The 22,455-nt window shown below is 34.7% G+C and overlaps 1 protein-coding gene across 2 annotated transcripts in view; it reads left to right on the forward strand.

Moving 5' to 3' along the window:
• Positions 1–17,342, forward strand: part of LOC137398517 (sulfotransferase 1E1-like) — a 40,797-nt gene extending 23,455 nt beyond the window's left edge. For both annotated transcript variants that reach the window (XM_068084633.1, XM_068084631.1), the window contains exons 2-8: positions 475–680; positions 4,136–4,342; positions 7,152–7,207; positions 10,552–10,731; positions 11,902–12,054; positions 15,956–16,010; positions 17,031–17,342. In XM_068084633.1, coding sequence (XP_067940734.1) covers positions 497–680; positions 4,136–4,342; positions 7,152–7,207; positions 10,552–10,731; positions 11,902–12,054; positions 15,956–16,010; positions 17,031–17,140 — 945 coding nt within the window. In that variant the 5' untranslated portion in view covers positions 475–496 and the 3' untranslated portion in view covers positions 17,141–17,342. The remainder of the gene's footprint in view (positions 1–474; positions 681–4,135; positions 4,343–7,151; positions 7,208–10,551; positions 10,732–11,901; positions 12,055–15,955; positions 16,011–17,030) is intronic.
• The last annotated feature ends 5,113 nt before the right edge of the window (positions 17,343–22,455 follow it).

Consider the following 22,455-nt stretch of genomic DNA (forward strand, 5'->3'; position numbering starts at 1 on the left):
TGGAACATTTGTTTTAGGTTCAAAGTTATTGTTTGGTACATCTAGTGTATACATTTTAAGCATTAACTCACACGGGCTCAAGTTGTCCTAGAGATGAACTTGCCCAAAATTTTAGTAGATTCTATCAAAAAGTATCGGTATTTCTCTATCATTTGCGCTGGTTTATGATGTAATCTGAATGCCAGAATGTTTCAAGATTAAATTCCCCACAACTTGATCAAGGTTAAAACGGTCAAACCAAGCAAAAGTGCGAGTATGACATCAATAGTTGTAAAGAGACCGACAGAATAGAGACACTCACCACTTTTGTTGACATATTTTTGTTCTTTTGACTGTTTTAACTGTGATCAAGTTTTGTCAATTTTACTCTGGAAACGAGTCACACATCAAAAACAATAGCAAATGATAAGCGCCCTAGAATTTCTATTATATGAGGTAATGTTATAGAAACGTCTACTGTATTATGATTTGCAGAATAGCCACAATTTCTATAAACATGGAGGTTCCACCACACCCAAGAGGAAGCAGCGTCACCAACCTTTATGTGAGCAGTGAGGATGGGTCTGTGAAGATACCAGCTATGGTTGTAGATGAAGGTGCATTTGGTGAAATCTATCAAGCTCTTAAAGACTATAAATGGCATGAAGAAGACTTCCTGCTAGCGAGCTATCCAAAGAACGGTAATCAGATATAACTATTGTTAATCATTTAGGTAATAGTGAGGTGTTGCCATAGCAACTGTTAGCTACAAGTAAAGGGTCACTTTCATCAAATCTTTGAAGATATCATTAAAAAGTATACATAGAGAGTTTTTTATCAGTTCGGTTCGGAGTTGCTTCCACTCCGAATCATAAAAACGGTAAAATGTAAACGAATTCGACACCATTTTGCTTAACTAAAGTTGTGTAAAGGCATTCGCTGTAAGAGTACTATTCGACGTCATAGCCGCTGCTGATCGATCTGAACCAATAAGACTGAGTTTAGATCTTCTCAATGGAGGTGAAAAGATTTGATCAGTGTGATCAATTGTGACATTCTGGTTTAATTAGTGCGACTGGTTGACTTGAGATGAATGGAAAAGTTACCGTGAACTGAAGATGCGTATACGTACTATGGTTAACATAAGATTTCCTTACGAATTTTTAATATGTTCAGTACGTATTTAAAATTTTGGTGATTTTTACCAAGGGGTGTTTGTATTAGATATTTACTATGGGTATCTACACCAATGTACACAATATTCTCACCTTACGATGCCAACACTGGAATGAGTTAAAATCATATGGCGAGAGTCAACTGTAATGCAAATCTTAGAAAGATTTCAATAGGGCAACTCCAAATCGTTGAAATGGTAAGGTAGGAATTTGTCGGCAGCAGGCAACTCCAAGCATATTCGTTGCATAGAAACACAGTAATTGCAAATGTCTCCCCTGGTTTGTAGGATTAGGCGACTGCTTATTAGGAATTCTATGACAGATATTTTTCCATATTTTGCTTCATGCTAGCTTGAATGCAGTTCAAGGGTGCTGAACGTACCCTTGGTTAGCTTAAGTCCTTTAACATAACAAATATTATCATAGCTCTGCAATTAGTATGAGAATATTGTACAGAACATGTACTTGGCCATCTTAGGTGCATGTATATTCCTTTGTCTGTCATGAATAAACACCACTTTCAACTACCATAATATTTTGCTCCTTAGGTAAGATTTCAAATAGGTTGATTTTTTCAGAATTGGCAAATGTTCTATTTTGAGTGCAAATAGATGTACTTAACACTGTGAGGTACCTTGAGGTAATTTGGAGCTCAGATTCGTAGTTTTGCTAATTTAATTTTTTATTGTATTTCCATTTCATGGGGGATTACGACTGTACGTTTTCAGTCTTATTCTAACCTTTCAAGTCGATTTGACTATTGCTTCTCGAGATATCGCCAAAATACCGAAAGCATTTCAAGACGACCGAGAAATGCAAAGTGGTCGCTGACAGAACATTAGTTTCTAATGTAATACTGATTGAATTTTTTTTGTAATGCAAGATGAAAACTAGAGAAAGCTAGAAAACTCCTTCTCATCAGCAACAAGAACTTTGCACTAAAAATATTTGTATTTCTAAATATACACTCTATCAGACTCTGTGTACTGCAAACATTATGTTTTTTTAGTTAAATCTGAAACGTAATTTCTTTAATAAAGAGAGAAAAATTATGTACTAAATTGGATTTCTGTTCTTTTCATTGTGTTCTACAAGCTTGGAGCTTCAAAATGATATATGATTCAAAAGGAGTTGTGCTACCTTATGCGCATTCACAGTTGATTAAAAGTTGTTGATATGGATCAGGGGTCTTACTTGTGTTAGGTGTTACAATGTTAATCTTCAAATTGTTAAAATAGCTAACCAAAAATGCTTTAAAAGAAAATAATTTGGAAACGTTATTGAACTAAAAGATAGGTAACTAGTGATGAAAGAAACTTCAACTGAAATGATTCTAGAAATCCTTCTAGATCATTCTAGACTCCAACCCATCTGTTAGTTGGTAGGCTCAACGTAATACATCTGATGGCATAATTCAACTACGACATTTCATCATGAGTGCAAACTAACTTTTACTAATTATTGTAACTACAATCATAAGGTATATGTTATAACCAGGGTCATAAAATGACACCATGAAGGGAGCTACAATAAGTGTGGCGTTTGTCCTGGACAATACATTAAGCTATCCGTAATGCATTTAATTGTGTCAGGTAAACGCCCACATAAGCGACATTAGGTGCAAATCGAACTTGATGCTAGAACTCGCTCAATTTATTCTGCACTCCTTTGAAGTAACCGGTCAAATGTTTGTCTCGTACATTTATAAAATGACCAAGATTTTGTTTATTAACTATGTTTTTATGATGCAGTTAATCAGCGAGTTTAAATCATCACAAGATGAAAATGGCAAATGCCTGCGAAGTTTGGCACTCGCAAAATTTGATCGGATGTTTCATACTTGCAAAAGTTGAAAAAGGTACTTGCGAATGATGCACCGCAAAATACCACACCAGTTATCCCTCTACAAACGTTTTTCACACTTTGATGAATTCTATTTTGATTTGAGCAGTTCTCAGTACGCCGCTCCGACCTCTGGTGTAGAATTTGTATCTTTTTTAACAAATCGACCACACTCGAATGTTTATCGAATCAATTATCGCATGATAACTCGTCATCCTCTCCATGGAAACAATAATAAAAACAAAGCTACATGTAGTTTGAAATCAGACGTGGTTGTTATGAATACAACTAAATTTTTCTAGTTGATAAGATCACTATTTTTATGTTTCTTCATTTGAACAAAAGTTAGTAAAGATTGTTATTTATTCAATTAAATTATAATTTTCAAATAATTTATCGAAATTGACGAAACACTTTGTTTGTAATCTGAAGTTTGAAAAATGTTGTAATGTTAATGCAGAAATGCTGGAAAAATTATTACAATAATTGTAAACTGTTTTTTAGAGAAACCTAGCTATCAGCTCGATGCACGAGACTTCTTTTATTTTCAATCCAGTAGCATAAATAAGCTAAAGGCAGGTTCACACTATATCGCCGTGTCTCGGCGAAAATGTCATAATACTTCGGTGATCATCGAGGATGACAATGCTCGCATTATCGCAAAACCATCCGCGTTTGCATAAGGAAATACTCTGTGACGTAGTATGATCACTATTTTTTTAATTTTAGCGAAGAAACCTCGTTGTTTTCGAGCGCTTGAATCAAATACTAGTCTCGTAGCAACTATCATAAATGGAAATAAATGAATCATGCTATCCGCGACGCAAATTACTATGGCTGAAAGGGTTTGCATTAAAAAGGAGGTCGTCGATGCTCGGCAAAATATCGAGAAAGTTTGACAGCTGCAAACTTCCGTTGCTTCGTCGATGCCACCGATTTATGGTTCACATAATTGACGATGAATGCCGAAAGGAAAACACTGAAATTCGGCAATTTAGTGAACCAGCCTTTAAACATCCAAAGGCGGGCGTTTAAGATGCTGGTTTTCAAGAACCACATAGAGTTTTTAAACCAAATATTTTTGGCGACTTGACGGAAGGTCAGCTATGCAACTAACACCATGTTTCTGTGGTTTGTAGGGACCAATTTTCTCTGGGAAATCATGACGATGCTGTTGAGAGGAACTTCTGAGTATATCAAAGACTTCAAGGCTCTCTGTATGGTAGACTTGTTTCCTGTAACTAAGTTGGATACCGACAAGCTCTTCGCCTCCCCCAGAGTCCTCAACACTCATTACAGATTTGAGGCTCTACCCGATGAGTTCAAAAATCGCAAAACAGTTCTGAGTAAGAATATGGTTTGAAGATAGTTTGGAAATGTTTATTTGCTCATTCCTACTCTTTTTTCCTGATGTGGTAGATATCAATATGGGTGAAAAAACTATATAGCAAATGAACCGTAGCTATATAGCAAATGAACCGTAGCTATATAGCAAATGAACCAAAACTTTTAAGTTCTAGTTACAGAGATAAGCAACCGAGAAACAACTGTTTTGATCATGTTCAATTGATTCCGTCAAACAAAACGAAAGCTTTACTATTATTGGATAAATTTAATATTGGCAGATAAAATGGTGACTCAATCTTTTTGGCAAGTTTATTCATGTTGTTCAATTTGCTAAACTGAAATGACTTAAAAATGGATTAGCTACAGCCGAAATAACTAAATATGGTCAAGGCTCCAGTTTTGATTAAATTATTTGTCATTAGTAAAAGCAGTTTTTACTGAATTTTTTTTCTTTGTTGTCTGAGAAGACCCACAGGTTTGAATCAATTTAAAAAACATACCATACATAATTTGCTTTGGTGATAAGAAATGGGTTTGATTTGCTATTCTTAACAAAATTTGTTTTACTGCTGCTGTCAATGATGACTCACAAACATAAGTATTGTTGGTTAGTATTTTCATGACATGCTCTAAGCATGGCTTCGAATGGACAAACACGGCTCATTATAGTGAAGCCTTTTTTTTAGCCATGTAACAGCCAATCAGAATCATCAAACTGATTTTGAGTAAAAGCCTTCGAGAGATGATGTCATAAGAAAAAGAACTTTGAAGTTGCAAACCTTAATTTGATAGTATTAATTTAATTACAAATTAAATTTACAAATTAGATTTATAATCAAATTGTTATTACATTTGTGACCCCGGCAGTCAGAATGTACAATCGTGCGGTAATTGGATTGTTCACAATAGAGCGCAACGCGTGCTATATGCTATTATATGACTCACCGTCACTATTTTAGTAAACAGTGGTTTATAGTGCATTCAACCCTGCTCTTTCACGTGGTCTTGTTTATTTTTGTGTCTGACCAATCATAACGCCAGAATTGCCATTTAAATCTACCCATATCGGTGGTTGCTATGGAATTTGTTATAACCCAAGATCTTAAGTATAGACTCGAATTGCGGGTGGGCGCGCGTATATGGCCATTTTCTGTTTCAACGCCTCAGGCAAAAACAAAATAAACCGTCGCACAAATTACGGCTAGTTGACGCTAATAATTTAGATGTAATTCTAAGTATTTCTACTTAGAATCTAAGTAGGCTGCCTCAGATTATAGTGAAAGCGAGGATGAGGATTGTGATAATAGGTAAACCTCAGAAATACAGCTGCTTACGCAATATGTGGCTGCTAACGATAAGGAGAGTAACAGCGATCATCCTAATTAATTAAATTACAGAGAATAACGATCAGCCTATCACTGCTGATAATTTTCCCATTATAGCTGTTGATATCAAACTAATAAGTGGATGCAAATGTAAGGAATTCTGCACTAGTTTTATATCATCTAAACAAATAAGCCTCGTTAGAACTGTGTATCAAGGATTACCGGAGGACACATTTGATATGGTTGTGTTGGGACAAACTGCCACTAATATAACAAGCAAACCCGTTGAATGGGCTGCAATAAATCTCTGCAGTGTACTCTGTGTTACAATGTATTGGTGTTAAACTACATAAAAATAGCTCTAGATTGAATGGTCACTTGATGAGTTGGGTTGATATTTCCGCATCTTGATGCCCTCTGTGGTCACCTTTCGTTGACCTTACCATGACCTTCTGTACAGATGGACAATTTTGAAAACACTTCCAATATTTTTATAAGTCGTTAGATTGTCATTATATGCAGTCATAGCAATATAGCTTGATGAGAAGTGCCCAGTTTGAAGCATACCCTTTTAATGTAAATCTCCAGGAAGGTGAGCTTTTAGCCACATATATTGCTGACCTTACCCTGACCTTTAGAAGGTCAACCGTCAATCAAATTTAAATAAAAATGTGACCACCATCTTTTTCAGGGTTTTAATGTGTAGAATGCCAGGTTTCATCAATATAGGTTGAGATTAAGTGGTCTGTTGCTATGGCATTTTGATTTGTAAACAAATACCATGATTTACGATTCATGAATCGGCAACCTTATCCTGCCTAAACTCAAAACAACAGTTTTAGTTCATCGTGAGACCTTCTCTACTAAATCTTGCATAACCTGGGCATATATAATCCGATTTAAAAGATTTAAATTGCATTAAAATCCTCAGATATTGGTGATTTTGAATCTGTAAATAACTCAAAAATGTTGTTTTAGCACGATTGTACATTCTGACTGCCTGGGTCACATTTAATATTTTAAGATATGTAAATTTAATAATAAGCATGAAAATAGTTTTAAAGTTGCTCGAAGTTAGACCCCAATGTAAAGGTGTACTCGCACACAATTTTAGTAGATTTTATCCCAACGCTTACGTCGTTAGGAAAAAAGATTACGCTGCGCGGGAATCAAACTCGGATGTCCAGCTTCCCAGCCAAGCGCACCACCTACTGCACCACTTAATAATTTTGCTCTGCTGTAAAACAATTGTGTAGATAATGATTAGACATCTCTCACTGAGCATCGAACTGCCAGGAAGCTGTGTAAGATGCTAAGGTGCATTTTAGATGTAAACATATGCCGCTTTTGCTTTAGCTGTATTAGGCAGAATTCAATATATTGAGACTATTTCTTTAGAAAGTAACATATATGCTGTTGGTAGCAAATATGTTATGAAAACTTTTAACAGATTTTTTATTATTGTTTTGTTTTTTTGATTCAGTTCTGCGAAATCCAAAGGATGTCTGCTTGTCGTACTTTCACATGGAGGCCAAAATGGTAAGTAAATGTTTCGTAATTTGTCAAATTTTTGTCTCGTACATTTATATAGTGACCTTTGCTAGAGTTTATTTATCAACTATGTTTCTATGGTGCAGCTAATCCGCAAGTTTCAATCATGCACAAGATGAAAATGGCAAAAACTATGCAAAATTTGTCACCTCGAAAATATGATCTAAAGTTTCATGCTTGGGAAAAATGAAAAATGCACCTACGAATGATGCAGCAGAAATGCGACACAAGTTATCCCTCTTTAGATGTTTATCGCGCTTTGGTGATTTCTATTTTGATTTGAGCAGTTCTGAGTCCGCGGCTACAACTTATGGCATAAAATCTGCCATATATTTTAATAATTCCGCAACATTCGAATGTTGAATGTTTATCGCACAACAACTCGTCATCCACACAACAGAAAACTAACGATAAAACAACTGAAAAAGGCCTGCATAGCTAAATTTAGTTTTAAATCCGATGTGGTTGTTATGAAGCAAAGAAGACTTACATTTGTCGATAAGATGGTTGTTTCTATTACTCTTTTATTAAAACGTAAGTTTTTCAAGAATGTTATTTATTCAATTGAATTAATAATTTAATTAACTTACCAAAATGGATTAAAACTGAAACAATTAGATATTTAGATGAAGGTCAATTAAAAGGGTTATTTTTACATCAATTAGATGTAAAAATACTAAGGGGACCCGTTACAAAAGCTTTACATAGCGAAGGAGTTAAACAGATCGTTTCTGTTACTTATTCTTCTGTGCTTTTGCACTCTTCTAGCAGTTTTTTATGATGTTAACACTTCAAAGCCTGGCCCACAATAACTCGGAAATACGTTTTTCCACCTGATACTACACCTGCTTTGATTATTTTGGCACTTCTAACTTATAATGGACTACAAAGTTTACAGAAAAGGCTTTTAAGATAACCCAAAGCTTCAAGCTGATTTGACTTAATTATTGAGCTATCACCAACATACCGAGGGTATTTTAACCAAACAAGAAATGAAAAATGGCTGCTGACAGGAAACTAGTTTCTAACGACATACTGATTGAATTTTTGTGTGTGCTGACAGATAAAAAAAAAAAACTGAGAAAGTTTCTTTTCTTTAGCAACAAGAGCTTCACACTAAAAAAATTTGTTTTTTTTGTTGTAACAAATAAACACACTCTATCAAACTCGGTGCACTGCAGTAATTATGTTTTTCAATGACCTCTAACACACCTTTGAAACAGTGAAAGAAAAACTATTTATTATATTTGATGTCTGTTTTTTAATGAATTCTGCAAACTTGGAGCTTTAATATAATATTCAATTTAAAAGAATCTTTGCTATTCATGGTAAATGCTTCAGAAAATGCTTTCATAGTAGATGAAAAGTTGTGAATACAGTCCAGTATTAGGGAACTTACTTGTATATACAAGACAAGGCATGAAAGTGTTAAACATTTTATAGAAATAATAGCGAGTTAAGCAATGCTTCATTGTATTGTTTGCTTCGTACACTTTAGTTAACCTCCCCCTTTCATCTATGCTTATAGGCTTGAAAGCTTTCATTGAATATGTCTGCAGCGGTAGGCGGATGTTTCTCAAAGTTGCTATCTAGTCAAATACATTCACGTTGAATCATAGAAGCAAATTATAACCATTCCAGTTCTTGGAATCCACCTTTTAAGTATTCAAAATCATTTAGTTGATCATTGTTTGATAGACGCTTCCTTTAGACATTCTTCTACAAAGTTTTGCCAATTCTATTGAAAACAATGTTCGCTGGCTATTCAAAGAACTGCACTAAGCTATCATTAAATTTCATCTCTTTTTAAAATTGTTCTTTGCGGCCATTCCGGACCAAACTTTTGTGTTCAGTCGGCAGTTACAAGTGTTTAGGGTAGGGCTTTTCTTGGAAAATGAGTTTTAGTCGTCTATATTAGTAAAACGCACTTTGTAATTATGTGTCTGTATGCTATTATGTGTGAAAGCTTTGCATTTCTTCTTTAATTGGCTGATTTCATCTAAAGTTCGCTTTGTATGCTCCATGCCTTCCATCAGGTCACTAAAATTGTTTCGTTTAAAAATTCCGTTCGTTCCCGAAAAACAGCCTCCTAAACACCCCCTTTTGGGCAATTTCATTGAAAGCTGGCCAAATGCCCAGCCTTGCTCGGGTAATACAATATAATACTTACCTAATAAACCTGAGTAACTTACCTGGAAGGCTAGAACTATGCTAAAATCTTTACTAAAACATACCCGCGTTTTGGGCTAGCTTAACAATCATTACATGTAACAGTACATTGCTAGTTATTAACCTCAAAAAAGCATGAGTATCATATCATCTTAATCAATGTAATCACTACTTGCAAGATGAACCCATTGTATTCCGTGTAGGTTAACTTTGACGTTTCTAAATTCAGAAGTCCTGAGATCAAATCCAATGCCATGCAGATTTTTCAATGCTGGATTTCAATTGCTAACACTGGACACAGGAGTTAACAAAAAGACAAACACAGATTGTATAAATTATAGTGATAAAGAAATAATGGGCATCACAGAGGTTACTGCTAGTTCCATATAAAACTGTTGCCTAGACCCGTAGTAATAGATTTAATAAAGCTTGACAATTGTAAATCATTTTTGCTCTAACAATGGAACATCTATTGAATTTTTGTACACAATGCATTATGGGTACACCAACCTTATTATGTGTCTGAATTTTGAAGAAAATTTGCTAAGGATAGTATAATATTCTTTAATTATTTAAAGTTTCTTTATTAATTTAAATTATTTGTTCAAATACTGTAAAAAAATTAATTTAATGCTTCTAATGCATTCAAAACTGTTAAAATATTTTGACAAACTTGTTATTTACATTCATCCCCTGAATTCTAAAATTTTCAATTGTTTAATTTTACTTTTAATCTCGTGTTTTGAGTTTCTGTTTTTTTGTTCATATATGTTTGCAATTTATACTCATTTATTTTAATTGTTTAAGTTTTCTTTATTAGTTTTTCATTTAACAACTTCTATTTAATTTTATTTAATTAATTATTATTGTAATATAATTATTGCCAACAAAATAGTTTATATGTTTTACCATTCATGTTGAGCAAATGATTAAGATAGTTTATATATATGAATAATTTGAATTATTTATTCCAAGCAAACTGTAAAAGAGTATTAGCTTTGTTCTTTTACAAAATTCGAAACAATCAAACTGTTATGGTAACATTGACAGAATTGTTACTTGTGTTCATGACTCCACTAGTGAGTTATCTGCTGCAACGATGCATGTTATTTGTTGCAGTGGTACATGTTATCTGTTGCAGTGGTACATGTTATCTGTTGCAGTGGGGCATGGTGGGAACATCTTTAGGATCTACCCAAGCACTGACTCTGCACGACTACATCAAAATCTTTCTGTTCGGAAAAGATGTTCCATTTGGAAACTTTTTCCAGTATTTAGAGTACATGTGGGCACAAAGAGACAATCCAAACATTCACGTTTTGTTCTACGAAGATCTGATCATGGTGAGATATCGGTGATCATGTTGGCAGATCATGGTGACATAAGGGGCAAACACACTAAACGATATGTAGTGTGATATCGCGCCACTTGGTGCCAATCTGCGCTGAAACTCGCCCACTGAGTTGATGCTGAACGATAATGCTGGACTCGTTCAATCATAACTTCATTTCACGCGAGGCGCATTTTGGTTACCTATTTTTCCTCAGAATGCAATGCTCTGGCTGCAAATTATTTTGTGTCAGTGTTTACCAAAACACAGGAAAAGCCACGTGTTTTCTTTACGTTTGGAACATTATCAAAATGAACACTGAATTGTTCATAGGTTAATTAAGAAAGCACCATTGTTAATTAAATTTATTCCACCTTTTGAAAGCAAGAAGCGAGGTAACCTTCAGATAAACTTGAAGAAAAATCGGCAAAATTGGTTTTTATTAAAACACCCAGAAGAAAAATATGTCTTTCTGAGCGTTTCAACCGCGATCAAGTTTTGCTTATTTTAATCTAAAAACGTCCTAGCAGTCACATCAGCTAAAACAAACAAACAAATCTCAAGTAATAGGAAAATATTTATACTTTTTGATAAAAATTGTTAAAAATTACATGAGATGCCCCTTAACTTGCAACGAGCAATCAATGATTTTGATTTATATATAGTTTGTATTTGTACTGATAAATACATGGACTTGTGACAGTGTTCTCATAACTTGAATGCTCTGATAACTCGAACACTTTCTCTCGGTTCCGTGAAGGTTGAGTTAGCCGAGTTTCACTGTATTTATATATTTGCAATTTTTTTGCTTGTTCTCTGCTTGATCAACAAAACTCTATCATGGCTAAAACGCTCAGCAAAAAAATATGTGTGAATTAAGGTCATTAGTTTTTATCATTGCTATAGTTGATTATATCAGCTATTGCATTTAGGTTGCAGCATGATGCATCTCTTTGCTGTCGGTTTCTTTCAACTATCGACGTCATGATCAAACTTTTGCTTGATCGGGGAATTTTAACCACAATCAAGTTTTGTTCATTTTAATTTTGAAACACTGTGACAATCAGATCAACCCAAACATCAAAAACAACCGCAAAAATACCGATACTTTCTGATAAATTCCACTAAATTTTTATGCAAGTTTATTTTTTATCTCTCAATTATGACCATATTTTTCCTTAAGGATCCTGTTGGAGAGATTCAGAAACTCAATGAGTTCATGAAAACAAAAAGATCTCCAGAGTTGATCCAGCAGATCGCTGATGCTACTAGCTTCGACAAGATGCAGCAGGGCAAATCAGGGCAAGGTCATGACAACAAGGCCTTGTTAGATATCGTAAGTAATATTCCTGTCTGCTGATGAAGCCAAATCAGATTGCGATAAAATTTAAATGTTTTTAGATTTTAAAAGATGACCATAGCAGCTTTTGAATGTTGCAAGTGTTTTACAGCATTATTAACCCTTTGACTGCATTGCACTAAGTGTTCGGTGCCAATTTTTGCAGCTTTAACTATAAAAAAATTTGGCAAGAACAAGCTGTTTTTATTCAAAAATGATGTCTAGGAAACATACTAAATTTGATGAACAAATGAGCATTTATATTTACTATAATAAGAGCCGTGTCTGTCTGTCTGTCCGAAGCCTCTCTGAGAGCCTTTGGAAAAAAATTTGCGTTAGACAGGCATCGAACCCTGGGCACCCGATTTAAAGGCAAGCACTATACCACTTCACAACTTCACCACCTTCTTCCTCTTTGGGGGATAAGCATACTGATTATTCAAGACAATCTCACACAGAACTGGTACTCATGTTTGCTATAAGGGCTGTGTCCATCTGAAGCAGTGGTTAGGGGTTTGAGTAAAAGCTTACATTACATGAGAATCAAACTAGGACATTTGGCTTAGCTAACAGGTACATTACTAACTGCGCATCTCATGTAAATCTTACTGTAATATCTAAGAATAATTGTGCAGTTACTTATTACAATGGACAATCTCCCACGGCCCACTGGTATGTTAGTCTTTATATAGCCTTCACTGTAATGAGAGTCTACTGAAAGCCACATTTACAAGTTTGAAAAAAGAATCCTTTCAACAGGATTTGAACTCATGACTCTTTGATTGGTAGACTGACTCTTTGCCACCTGCACCAATCAACCACCTGGCACTGTGGAATAATTACACATACAGTAATGACAACCGACTATCTCTCACAGCACGCTAGACTACCAGGGCACTATTATTAATATGAAATTCTTACCTTAAAAACCTGAGTCTATGAATGTATACAGTTAGTTAATTTTGGCGACACGTTCTCAGGTAAAGTGATAGCAGTCAAGTTTTAGTTTTATTCAGAATAGCGATATAATTAGATAATAGTACTACTGGCCTGGGAATATATTTCGTTCAGCACACGCTATTCATAAACAGGCTACAATCAGACCGGTCATTTAGTTTTAATTAGTTTTTAATTTTATTTATTCTATCTCTTGCAGTTCATCGTTACGGCAATGACTATCTTATGGTTTTAGGTACATGCACACTATGGCTCAAATAACCGTTTAGCTGTGCGATGTACTGCAGTGGCTAGATGCTCTGACGTCATCACCAATGATAAGGTGTACACACTACGAGCGATTAACTGTCGGTGATCGCTAACCATCACCAATAGAAATTACGAATTTTCATTTTTGATATCGCGCGGCGAGTCCTTTCGTTATCTTTGATTAATTCATCACAAGCGTAGTTCTTGGTCATGCTTGCTGAATGACATTGATACTGGTATGCCTACGGTTGAAATTGGATCTGATGCCGTCTGCAACCACAGCCAATCAAAACGCTAACAGTTGTGTTCATCGGTGTCAAAGTTCAACACTTTGAAAGTCCATCGCATCATCGCTAACAACACTATTGTTGGTCGCTCAATGCAAAATGACGTCATAGCAGCTCATCATTTCTGACCATGGCGCAGCTAAACGTTGATTTGAGCGATAGAGTGCACAGGCCTTTAGGCTTTATTACTGACTTCCATGCGGTGCTGTTTTTCGCCTTCTCTTGCCATGTTTGTCTCTAGTTCCCTCAACTACATGTTATACTTAGCTAAACACTTGCATCTCATCCTGAGTCCGACCTGATTCCTCGTTCCTTCGTAGGTTGCTGAATACAATAGTTGTCTTAGCAATCGCTCTGACCCATTTTCTGCACTTGTCTCAGCCATCTCAGGTCTTTTTCTATCAGAATGTCCGCCATAATTGGCCTCTCACCAACACCAATTTCGAACACAATGATCATTATAAGACGACACGGATGCATCCAAGTTGTTTTTTTGTTGCTTATGAACACAGCAAAAGCTGGTGCACATTTTTAATCTTCAACCGGTGGTAAAACATTTTCCTGAGTGTAGTTTAGAGGCCAAATGACGCAAAACTGAATATCACTGTTTCCATCACGTGCATGACTCGCATCATGCAGATCTGGAGTTGTGTTACCATGCGAATTAATTGTTTCTATTGACACTCGCATGGTGTGGATTGACTCCGGCACCTTGTCAAAAATTGTAAGGAATTGTACCCTCTAAGTTGATAATTATCAACATAATCAATCGAGAAAGGACGATAAAAGTATTTAAAATGTTTAAAATTGAATAGCTGGTGCGATTAACTAATGGAAATAATTCGCAAGTGTTGTTTTCATTATTTGCAAGCATGATGGATTCGATACAGTTTGTGAATCGCAAAACTTGCTTAGCTTGCGAGTTTATGCCGTTTTCATGATTAACTTGTGGATTGGCTCAAATTAGCGCATCATGAAAACATAGTGCATGCTTCAAGTTTATTTGGATGAAAGGATGTACAAACAAAAATAGCAATTATTTAGTCTTGTTATCTTATCACCATGGCAACTTCAAAGGGTCACATTCTTAATGCTACCAGCTGAGAATAAACAGATGTGTAGAGAAAACTATCAAAGAGTTGCTTGTCTGTGCCATTGTTCAACTAAACCACTTGAGATGAATGCTGATAAAGGTGTTCTAATTTAGAGTAGACGCTCCTACCACATGAATGATCTGTTTGGGGAATGTTTATGTTATCGGGATTTTAGGATACTATGCGATTAGCAATTACATGTAAATTGCCTAAGCAATTCTAATATCTTCCCAAACTCACCCCTTTGAAATTTTATAAAGGAAGAAACTAAACTTGACTTTTTGATTCATTGACTGTACAGTAATTGTGGTTTTATTAGTTTGTATTGACAAGAAGTGCCTACACAGCTGAACCACGGTTTTGGTTGGAAAACGCGAAAAAGCTTGCAGCAGAACTGCTTTAGTCACACTCAATTTGGTTCGTGGCAGATGAAGCCGAATCTCATGTTTGCACAAACAAAATATTATCGGCAAATGTAATATACCGTTGCACTTATTATTAGCGAATGCAACATTTGCGTTTTTTCATAAATGATTGATTCGGTTGTCAATACGAAAGAAAAGGAAATAGCAAAAACAGTCATATATTCTCAGTTAGGTTGACTCGAGCTATGCACATTTCAGCAATTTCAAGTAGGGTACCGTGTGGCCTACCCTGAATGAGTTGCAAACTGAGGCATATTGTTTTTTATTTCTGTTCTTATCACTCTCACTTAGTTTAGAGTTCATGGTTTCGATAATGTTGTGTATGTCAAAGGTAGCGAACCCCTTGATGTGAATTTAAATTGAGTTTTTTCTTTTTTTTACACAGTAAGATCTATGCTAAAAAATGGTATATATTTAAAATAAAGTGAGACAAAAATAAATCTTTACAGTCTTAAAAATTTTGTTTGTCTGTCTGTCCATTTATCTGAAACCGCAGTCCGTAAGATTAAAGATTGCTTTAAGTGAGCGTCCGACAAGTTGGAGGTACAAAGATAACCCTATACATCATTTTCTTTCTCAAGTGCAGGGAGAGAAAAAACGACATTTTTAAGTGTAACTATGCGATTATCGCTATTCAAACTGAATTGGAGAGCTTGCATCAAATTGACACTTTACGTTATAAGAAATCTTTGCATAATTTTAATTTAATTTTTAATAATTAATAATCTTTACAAAACCAAAACTTTGTATAAGCTCTTTTTGTTATCTTTTCGTTCTTTTCGAATTTACGAAAATCAGAGATTTAAGTTATAGGAGCTGTATGGTCTCTGAATTATATAATTTGCCTGCTTGCAGGTAAATTATTAATTCATTTGCTCTTTTGCAGCTAAAGACAGATGAAAACACACTGAAGGGGACTCTGAAACTGATGTTTAGAAAGGGTATGTATCGAGCATCAAACATTGTCCTTAGCTTACCTTCATTATAGTAAAATTAGTGTTTTTGTCCATCTGTCAGAAACTATTGAGGTTGGAAAAAAGATTACATTTTTTAGGGTTCGAACTCATGACATTTGGTCTAGCAACTCGATTCGCTACAACTTGTGCTAATTGTTCACATTCATGGATTTAATAATATATCTCTCGGCTTTATTGGCACACCTGACGATCTCTCATGACACACTAGACTGACCGGGTACTATTTCATGCAATTTTATTGATTTTTCAAATTATTATGTTTTCTAAAATAAACTAGTTCTCTGGACGATAATTTTCTTGAAAAAGAGCAAGCAAAAGGTGTGATGGTTGTTTAATTATTTGGAGTTGTCTTTTACTTTTCATGGTAATTTCTAAGTTATGTACAAAAGATCCACGTTGTATTATTAATTAATGTTATATGCCATCAAAGAGATGTAAATGGGAAGGTTTTAACTCTGAATGCTAAAATACAGTTTTGCTTAAACTGTGTAATCATTTGGTTGCAATACACTGGAAATCAATAGATGTACATTACATTTTATAAGATAAGTCACCAACTTTGCTACTCATAGAATCTGAATTGATAATTGGATTAAGCTAGTTTTTATTGAGAGTTGGTGAGTTGGTTGGGAAAAAAGCAAAAAGTCTATGTAACTTTACATAAAAGGCGTGGACTTCCCTTAACATAAAATTACCAAAATCATGAACCTTAAACTGAGTAAAAGCTAAAAGTAAAAGGCGAAAAGTTGTGGATACAAACATGAAAATGTGAAAACATAAAAATGTGAAAACATGAAAACATGGAAATGTGAAAATGTGAAAACATGAAAATTTGAAAATGTAAACATGAATGGAAAGGAGCAGGAGAAATGGAACGGGTCTCGTAATTTCTACTTTTAACAAATTGTTTCGGCAATTTTTGATCCTAGGTATCCTGATCTGAGTTATCGCACAGAAAACTAGTATCAGAACTGACTGTTGCAGGTAAAATTGGAGATTGGAAAAACTCATTCACAGTGGCTGACAATGAGCTGTTTGATGCTTTCCTTAAGCAATGGGAAGGAGGAAAAGACATTCCTTTCAGATTCGACTAAGCTAGTAGACAAATAACATAACTTTCTGTCAAGTTTTATTTTGTATATTTGGTTTTTTGACAGCAGTTAGTACTATTTAGAAATGTTATAAGATTTGTATTCACTTATATGAAACTACATGATAACTAGATAATTGAAAACAAATATAGAACTTTTATTGCATTTATTATATTAAGCAAATAATAAAGATATGTAATGTAAACTATGGTGTGAGGTTAGTCCAACTTGGAATTCTATTGAGAAGACAGCTACTAGTCACAGGATTTCTATGAGTTGATGGAGCGATGGCTCATAAAACAGTGGTTAATGTATAAATCATAACCAGTGAGCAACTTGGAATTCCCTAGGGAAGACAACTACTACTTAGAGGGTTTATAAAGGCCATGCCTGGCCAATATACTGTCAAAACTATTGCTGAGGTACAAAGCATTAGAGATGATCATTTTTTCAAAAAAAGTTCATGCTAATGGCATGGATCAGATTTTAGTTTTCAAATCAGGGAAGGTTAGTAAAATTATGACAGTGAAAAGGTTCTATTTACAAAGTTGTTATATTTGGACTTACCACGAGAGTATTACCTTCGTGAATAGAAGTGATCGAGAGTTAGATCCAGTTTGCACACGAGATCCTTGCAGTAAGTCTGTGGCCTTTACAGCTAGCATAGAAACAGGCTTGACTTTGACTTAACCGCAAGCTGTAACTTTGACTTTTAGCCGAATCATTCAGATAAGATTTTGCAACAAAAGTCATGGTTATATATTGTTTCTTACTGCAATTGAGCAAAACCTTATCATTACTGCCTTAAGATAGTTCGTTACAAATTTGACACTAAGAAATTTTAAAAGAGGACACAAATATAGAAAAGAACGGGTACATCCATGTGTTTGCATTCAGTAGTGTAAAAAGTCCTATTTTTTTGTTTCATAACTTGAAGCAAAGTTAAAGAGTTTTCATCAGTTAAATTTCAAAGTTTTCTGTTTGGTAATGAATATTGTGGAGTTGTCTTACTACTTTGTTGCAAACAACTCGCAGCTTCACAATAAAGAGGGATAAGCGGCAAGCAAATTAAATGCTATACTAACAGATTTTGTAATTAAACTCAATATTGATGAAATATATCTGCTCAACAATCAAGTTGTTTGAGTGCAGTCGATAATTAATAGTCAATAATCAATAATCAGTCGTTGATAATAGGCAATAATTAGTTTTTGATATAACAAGAACAGTGTCTGTCTGAAGCCACGCTGAGAGAATTAGGACAAAATATTGTATCGCACAAGAATCAAACCCACTACACCGCTTGGTAGCTTTGCCACTTCACAGAATAATAATATCGATTACTCATATCGTAGATGTAACCAATAACATAATATAGTAGTTAAGCAATTATGTATTTTTATAGGTCAATACCATTTCCCCCTCTTATAGAGACAAAAGATTTTTGCAGGCGATGTAAGTTGATGAACCAAACTTTTTATTTTGTCAAATCTCCAACTCTGAGAAAAACCAAAGTTCAGTTTGACAAAGAATTCAGTCGTTTTATTTTTTGTTGTTGATCTTTGGTTAAAAAGCAATAGGACAAATGAGGTTGGCAAAAGTGGAAATGCTAGTAGGTAATTGCATAACTTTATGATATTGAAAGTTTTAAAAGGGAGATAAAAAACATGAATTCATTTGAACGCTGTGTAGGCATTGGAGAGCAGTTTTTGCATGAAGCTTGAAGTTATTGCTAGAAACCATTCAATTACACTCAACACTTTGAGGAAGCTAAATTGTAGTAAATTGTAAATAAAATTAGAACATAATGAATTATTTCAAGTACTTTGTTCTACTACTACTAGTACCCTGGCAGTCCCGTGTGCTGTGAGAGACTGTCATGTGTAATAAGTATCAGCACAATTATTCCCTATGTAGAAAAGTGGTTGAGCAATGCAGATGATAATACACTTGGATGCTAAGCTAAATATTACAGTTCAATTTTTGCGATGAGTTTCAGATGCTTTTTTTCCCTAACTCTGCGCATGGCTTTAGGTAAACAGACCGACAGACAAGACTTTTATTATAGTAAACATTAGTCATTTAAGTGAACCTTTCAGGCAGTCTTACAATTCCATACGCACAACCAATAAAATGATGGAAAGATCGAATAGGGCTAGTTCGAATCCAGCATGATGCAATTTTGTTCCCAACTCCACCCATAACTTCTGACAAACAAACGAACACAACCCTTATTATAGCAAACATTAGTAATTTGACTGAAAATGCCAGGCAGTCTTAAAATTCTAGATGCAAAACCAATACAATGACTAAAAGGTCAAACTTTGTAGGTTTGAATCCTGCATGATGCAATATTTTTTCTTAACTCTAAGCATTTGCTTCAGACAGATGGATGGACACAGCTCTTATGATAGTAAAGCATCTATACCGCACCAAAAATGGTGATAAAAAACTCTTTCACTCATATTAGACACTATTCTGCATGTTATCTTTATGATCTGTTGTCATTATATGTACACAAAGGGATGCTCATGAAAGCATTTGAATTTGCACTTGTTGAACAAATGTGGAGCAAGAGACAAGACTTTGTTTATAACCACGTGACTCGTACCTTCCAGACATCTTTGTATGCTGTACATATACGTGGCCAAGTAAGCATTATGTTTGTTGACCTACTTTCGAATATCGCTTTTGATAGTTTGATTGGTGGGAGATAAGTTGAAGCGCAGGTTATTCTATGAATAGCAATATTTAGAATGATCTATTGTTTGTTTGCAAATAGAAATTATTACCATTTAAATTCCCTCAGATGTTGACCGACTCTACTTATTTGAGAGGTTGTAGAGACTATTCCTACAGCGATAATACAATTCTCCGCGTAAAAAGAGTTGGCTTTGTCCGCAATATAGCAATTGAACCCTAAAAAAACTGAAAATAAAAGTCTAAGAAAACACGAAAAAGCATAGTGTTTCATAGAGTTAATAGAATTCACAGAGTTTCAAATAATATGCCATTTAGCGTGTGTATACGCTTTATGGTAGGTTTATAATCAATTAACTTTGTATTGCTGAGTGGTTGAGTGTATAAGCCAATGGTAGAGTATGTGGATAAACAACTTGCGATTGCAATCTCCGTGAGTTCAAATCCATCAGAATGTAGAATTTTAATTCCAAGATTTTAATAGCTATAGCTGGACATACACAAATACCGACAGACACGCCAATTTTGAGATATATATATATATAATTGATGTATATATATATGAAAGATACAAACAATATACAGTCAAACATGGATAACTCGAACTTCACGGGACCGAGCGAAAGTGTTCGAATTATCAGAGCGTCCAAGTTATCAGAGCACTGTCACAAGTCCATGTATTTACTTATTTATTAGTAGATACATGTATCTATACAAACTATAATATAAATCAAAAGCACAAGTGGCTTGTTTCAAATTAAATGCTTCTAATGTAAAGTTTAAAACGTTTTTATCAAAAGGTATAGAGATTTTTCTATCTCTTGAGATTGGTTTGTTGTTTGAGGTGATGTTATTGCCAGGACGTTTTTTAGATTGACATTGGCAAAACTTGATCGTTGTTGAAATGCTCAAAAGAAAATACATCTTTTTCTTTTGAGCGTTTTACCCACGATGAATTTTGCCGATTTTTCTTGAAGTTTATGCAAAGATTACCTCAATTTACCTTGCTTCCGAAGGGCGATCGCTTAGCGGATGTTTGGTATAAATCAAATTTTACCAAACCTTTAGAAAAGCCGTTGACAAAAATATTTTGCCGATGGTGGTAATAACGACGCTTATGAATTACGAAAAGGTGAGGTTCACCTCTATGGCTTGGAATAAAGTGATTTTCTAAAGCGATAACAACCGTTTCGGTAGCCGTTGGGCAAAAAACAGTTCGAGTTAAAAGTGTTGAGTTTGAGTTATCTATAGCAATTTATCATTACGTGGGAATGGACCAAAGAAACCGTTTGAATTAACCATGTGTTCGAGCTATCCTTGGGCGAGTTATCCATGTTTGACTGTATATAACTATATATCTGCAAATGTATATATACCAATATATACATTTTGTATATTTATAATTATAATAATTTATATAATTATATTTATAATTATAATTACAATATGTATATTTATAAATGCGACAGATATAATATATATCTATCTATATATTAGCGCACCTTCTACCAACTCTAAAAGTGTACACCAAAAATCTGCTTAGTTCAATCCAGAGTTTTGACAGTACTTATCTTATCGTGTTGCAATGCAAGCAGTTGTAGTAATTGGTTGTTAATCGTTTGTTTGTGTATTTATAAAGTACACAATCTTTTGAGTTAGTTATTCATATTTAATCTAGATATTCTAAACCACCTTTAGAAGAAAATATGCATAATTTGGTCCTGGATAAGGTGACACCGGCTGCAAGGTAGAGACTAATAGTACATGTCTGACCCTGAAGCTAAGCGAGCTTGTCAATAAAGTTATCAAAAAGAGTTACCAATAGAGTTACCAATAGAGTTACCAATAGATGCTCCACATCTAGAAGCATTTGCTGAAAAAGATACAGAGTATGTCTTGACTCACAATCTGTTTTACGTCCTGTCATATATTTTCTTGAATAGCTTCTGCTTTTAACCAAAAGGATATGAAGCAAAATTTCTAGGCTATAGTAATCACTTCTAGAAGCAATATTCAGTGAAGTTACCTCTCCTTGTTTGTTATCAAACTAGGCCTGATGACGTGATTGTGTACTTATTAATGCAGATATAATTCTAACATCATCAAGCTTGCCATCAACCTTTTCCAATGGCTCAAATTAGTCTCTGCTAGATTTTACAAACACTATACAGTGGACCCCAGCCAATTTCGTATAGAGGGGTATATCATAGTGGTATATCATAGTATTTATTACATACAAACACCACTGGCAGAAAAAAACCTCAAAATTTTATATATGTGCAGTGTACTTAATACTGATTATTGAAAAACTAGTATATTAACCTTAGTAGCTATAGTTACCTATTATAAATTTGTGTAATTTGCAGATATTTGCACTAGTGTTCTATTTCTGGCATGCTGCAAATAAATTATGTAACAAACTGCATAGATTACTCAATTATTTGCTGCAGATCGGTTGGTGGTCTGCCTGACTGGCTTATCATTTCTCTGGTCGGTGTCACACCATGGGTGCATGTTTGAATGAGATTGGCTTGGCCTGATCAGGCTAATTTTTGTTGACCAATGGTACACGACAATCTGGTGTGCTGACATGTTTTAAGTCTGTGCTGCCTTGAACC

This window comes from Watersipora subatra, chromosome 6 (assembly GCF_963576615.1).
Source record: "Watersipora subatra chromosome 6, tzWatSuba1.1, whole genome shotgun sequence".
Taxonomy (NCBI): Eukaryota; Metazoa; Bryozoa; class Gymnolaemata; order Cheilostomatida; family Watersiporidae; genus Watersipora; species Watersipora subatra.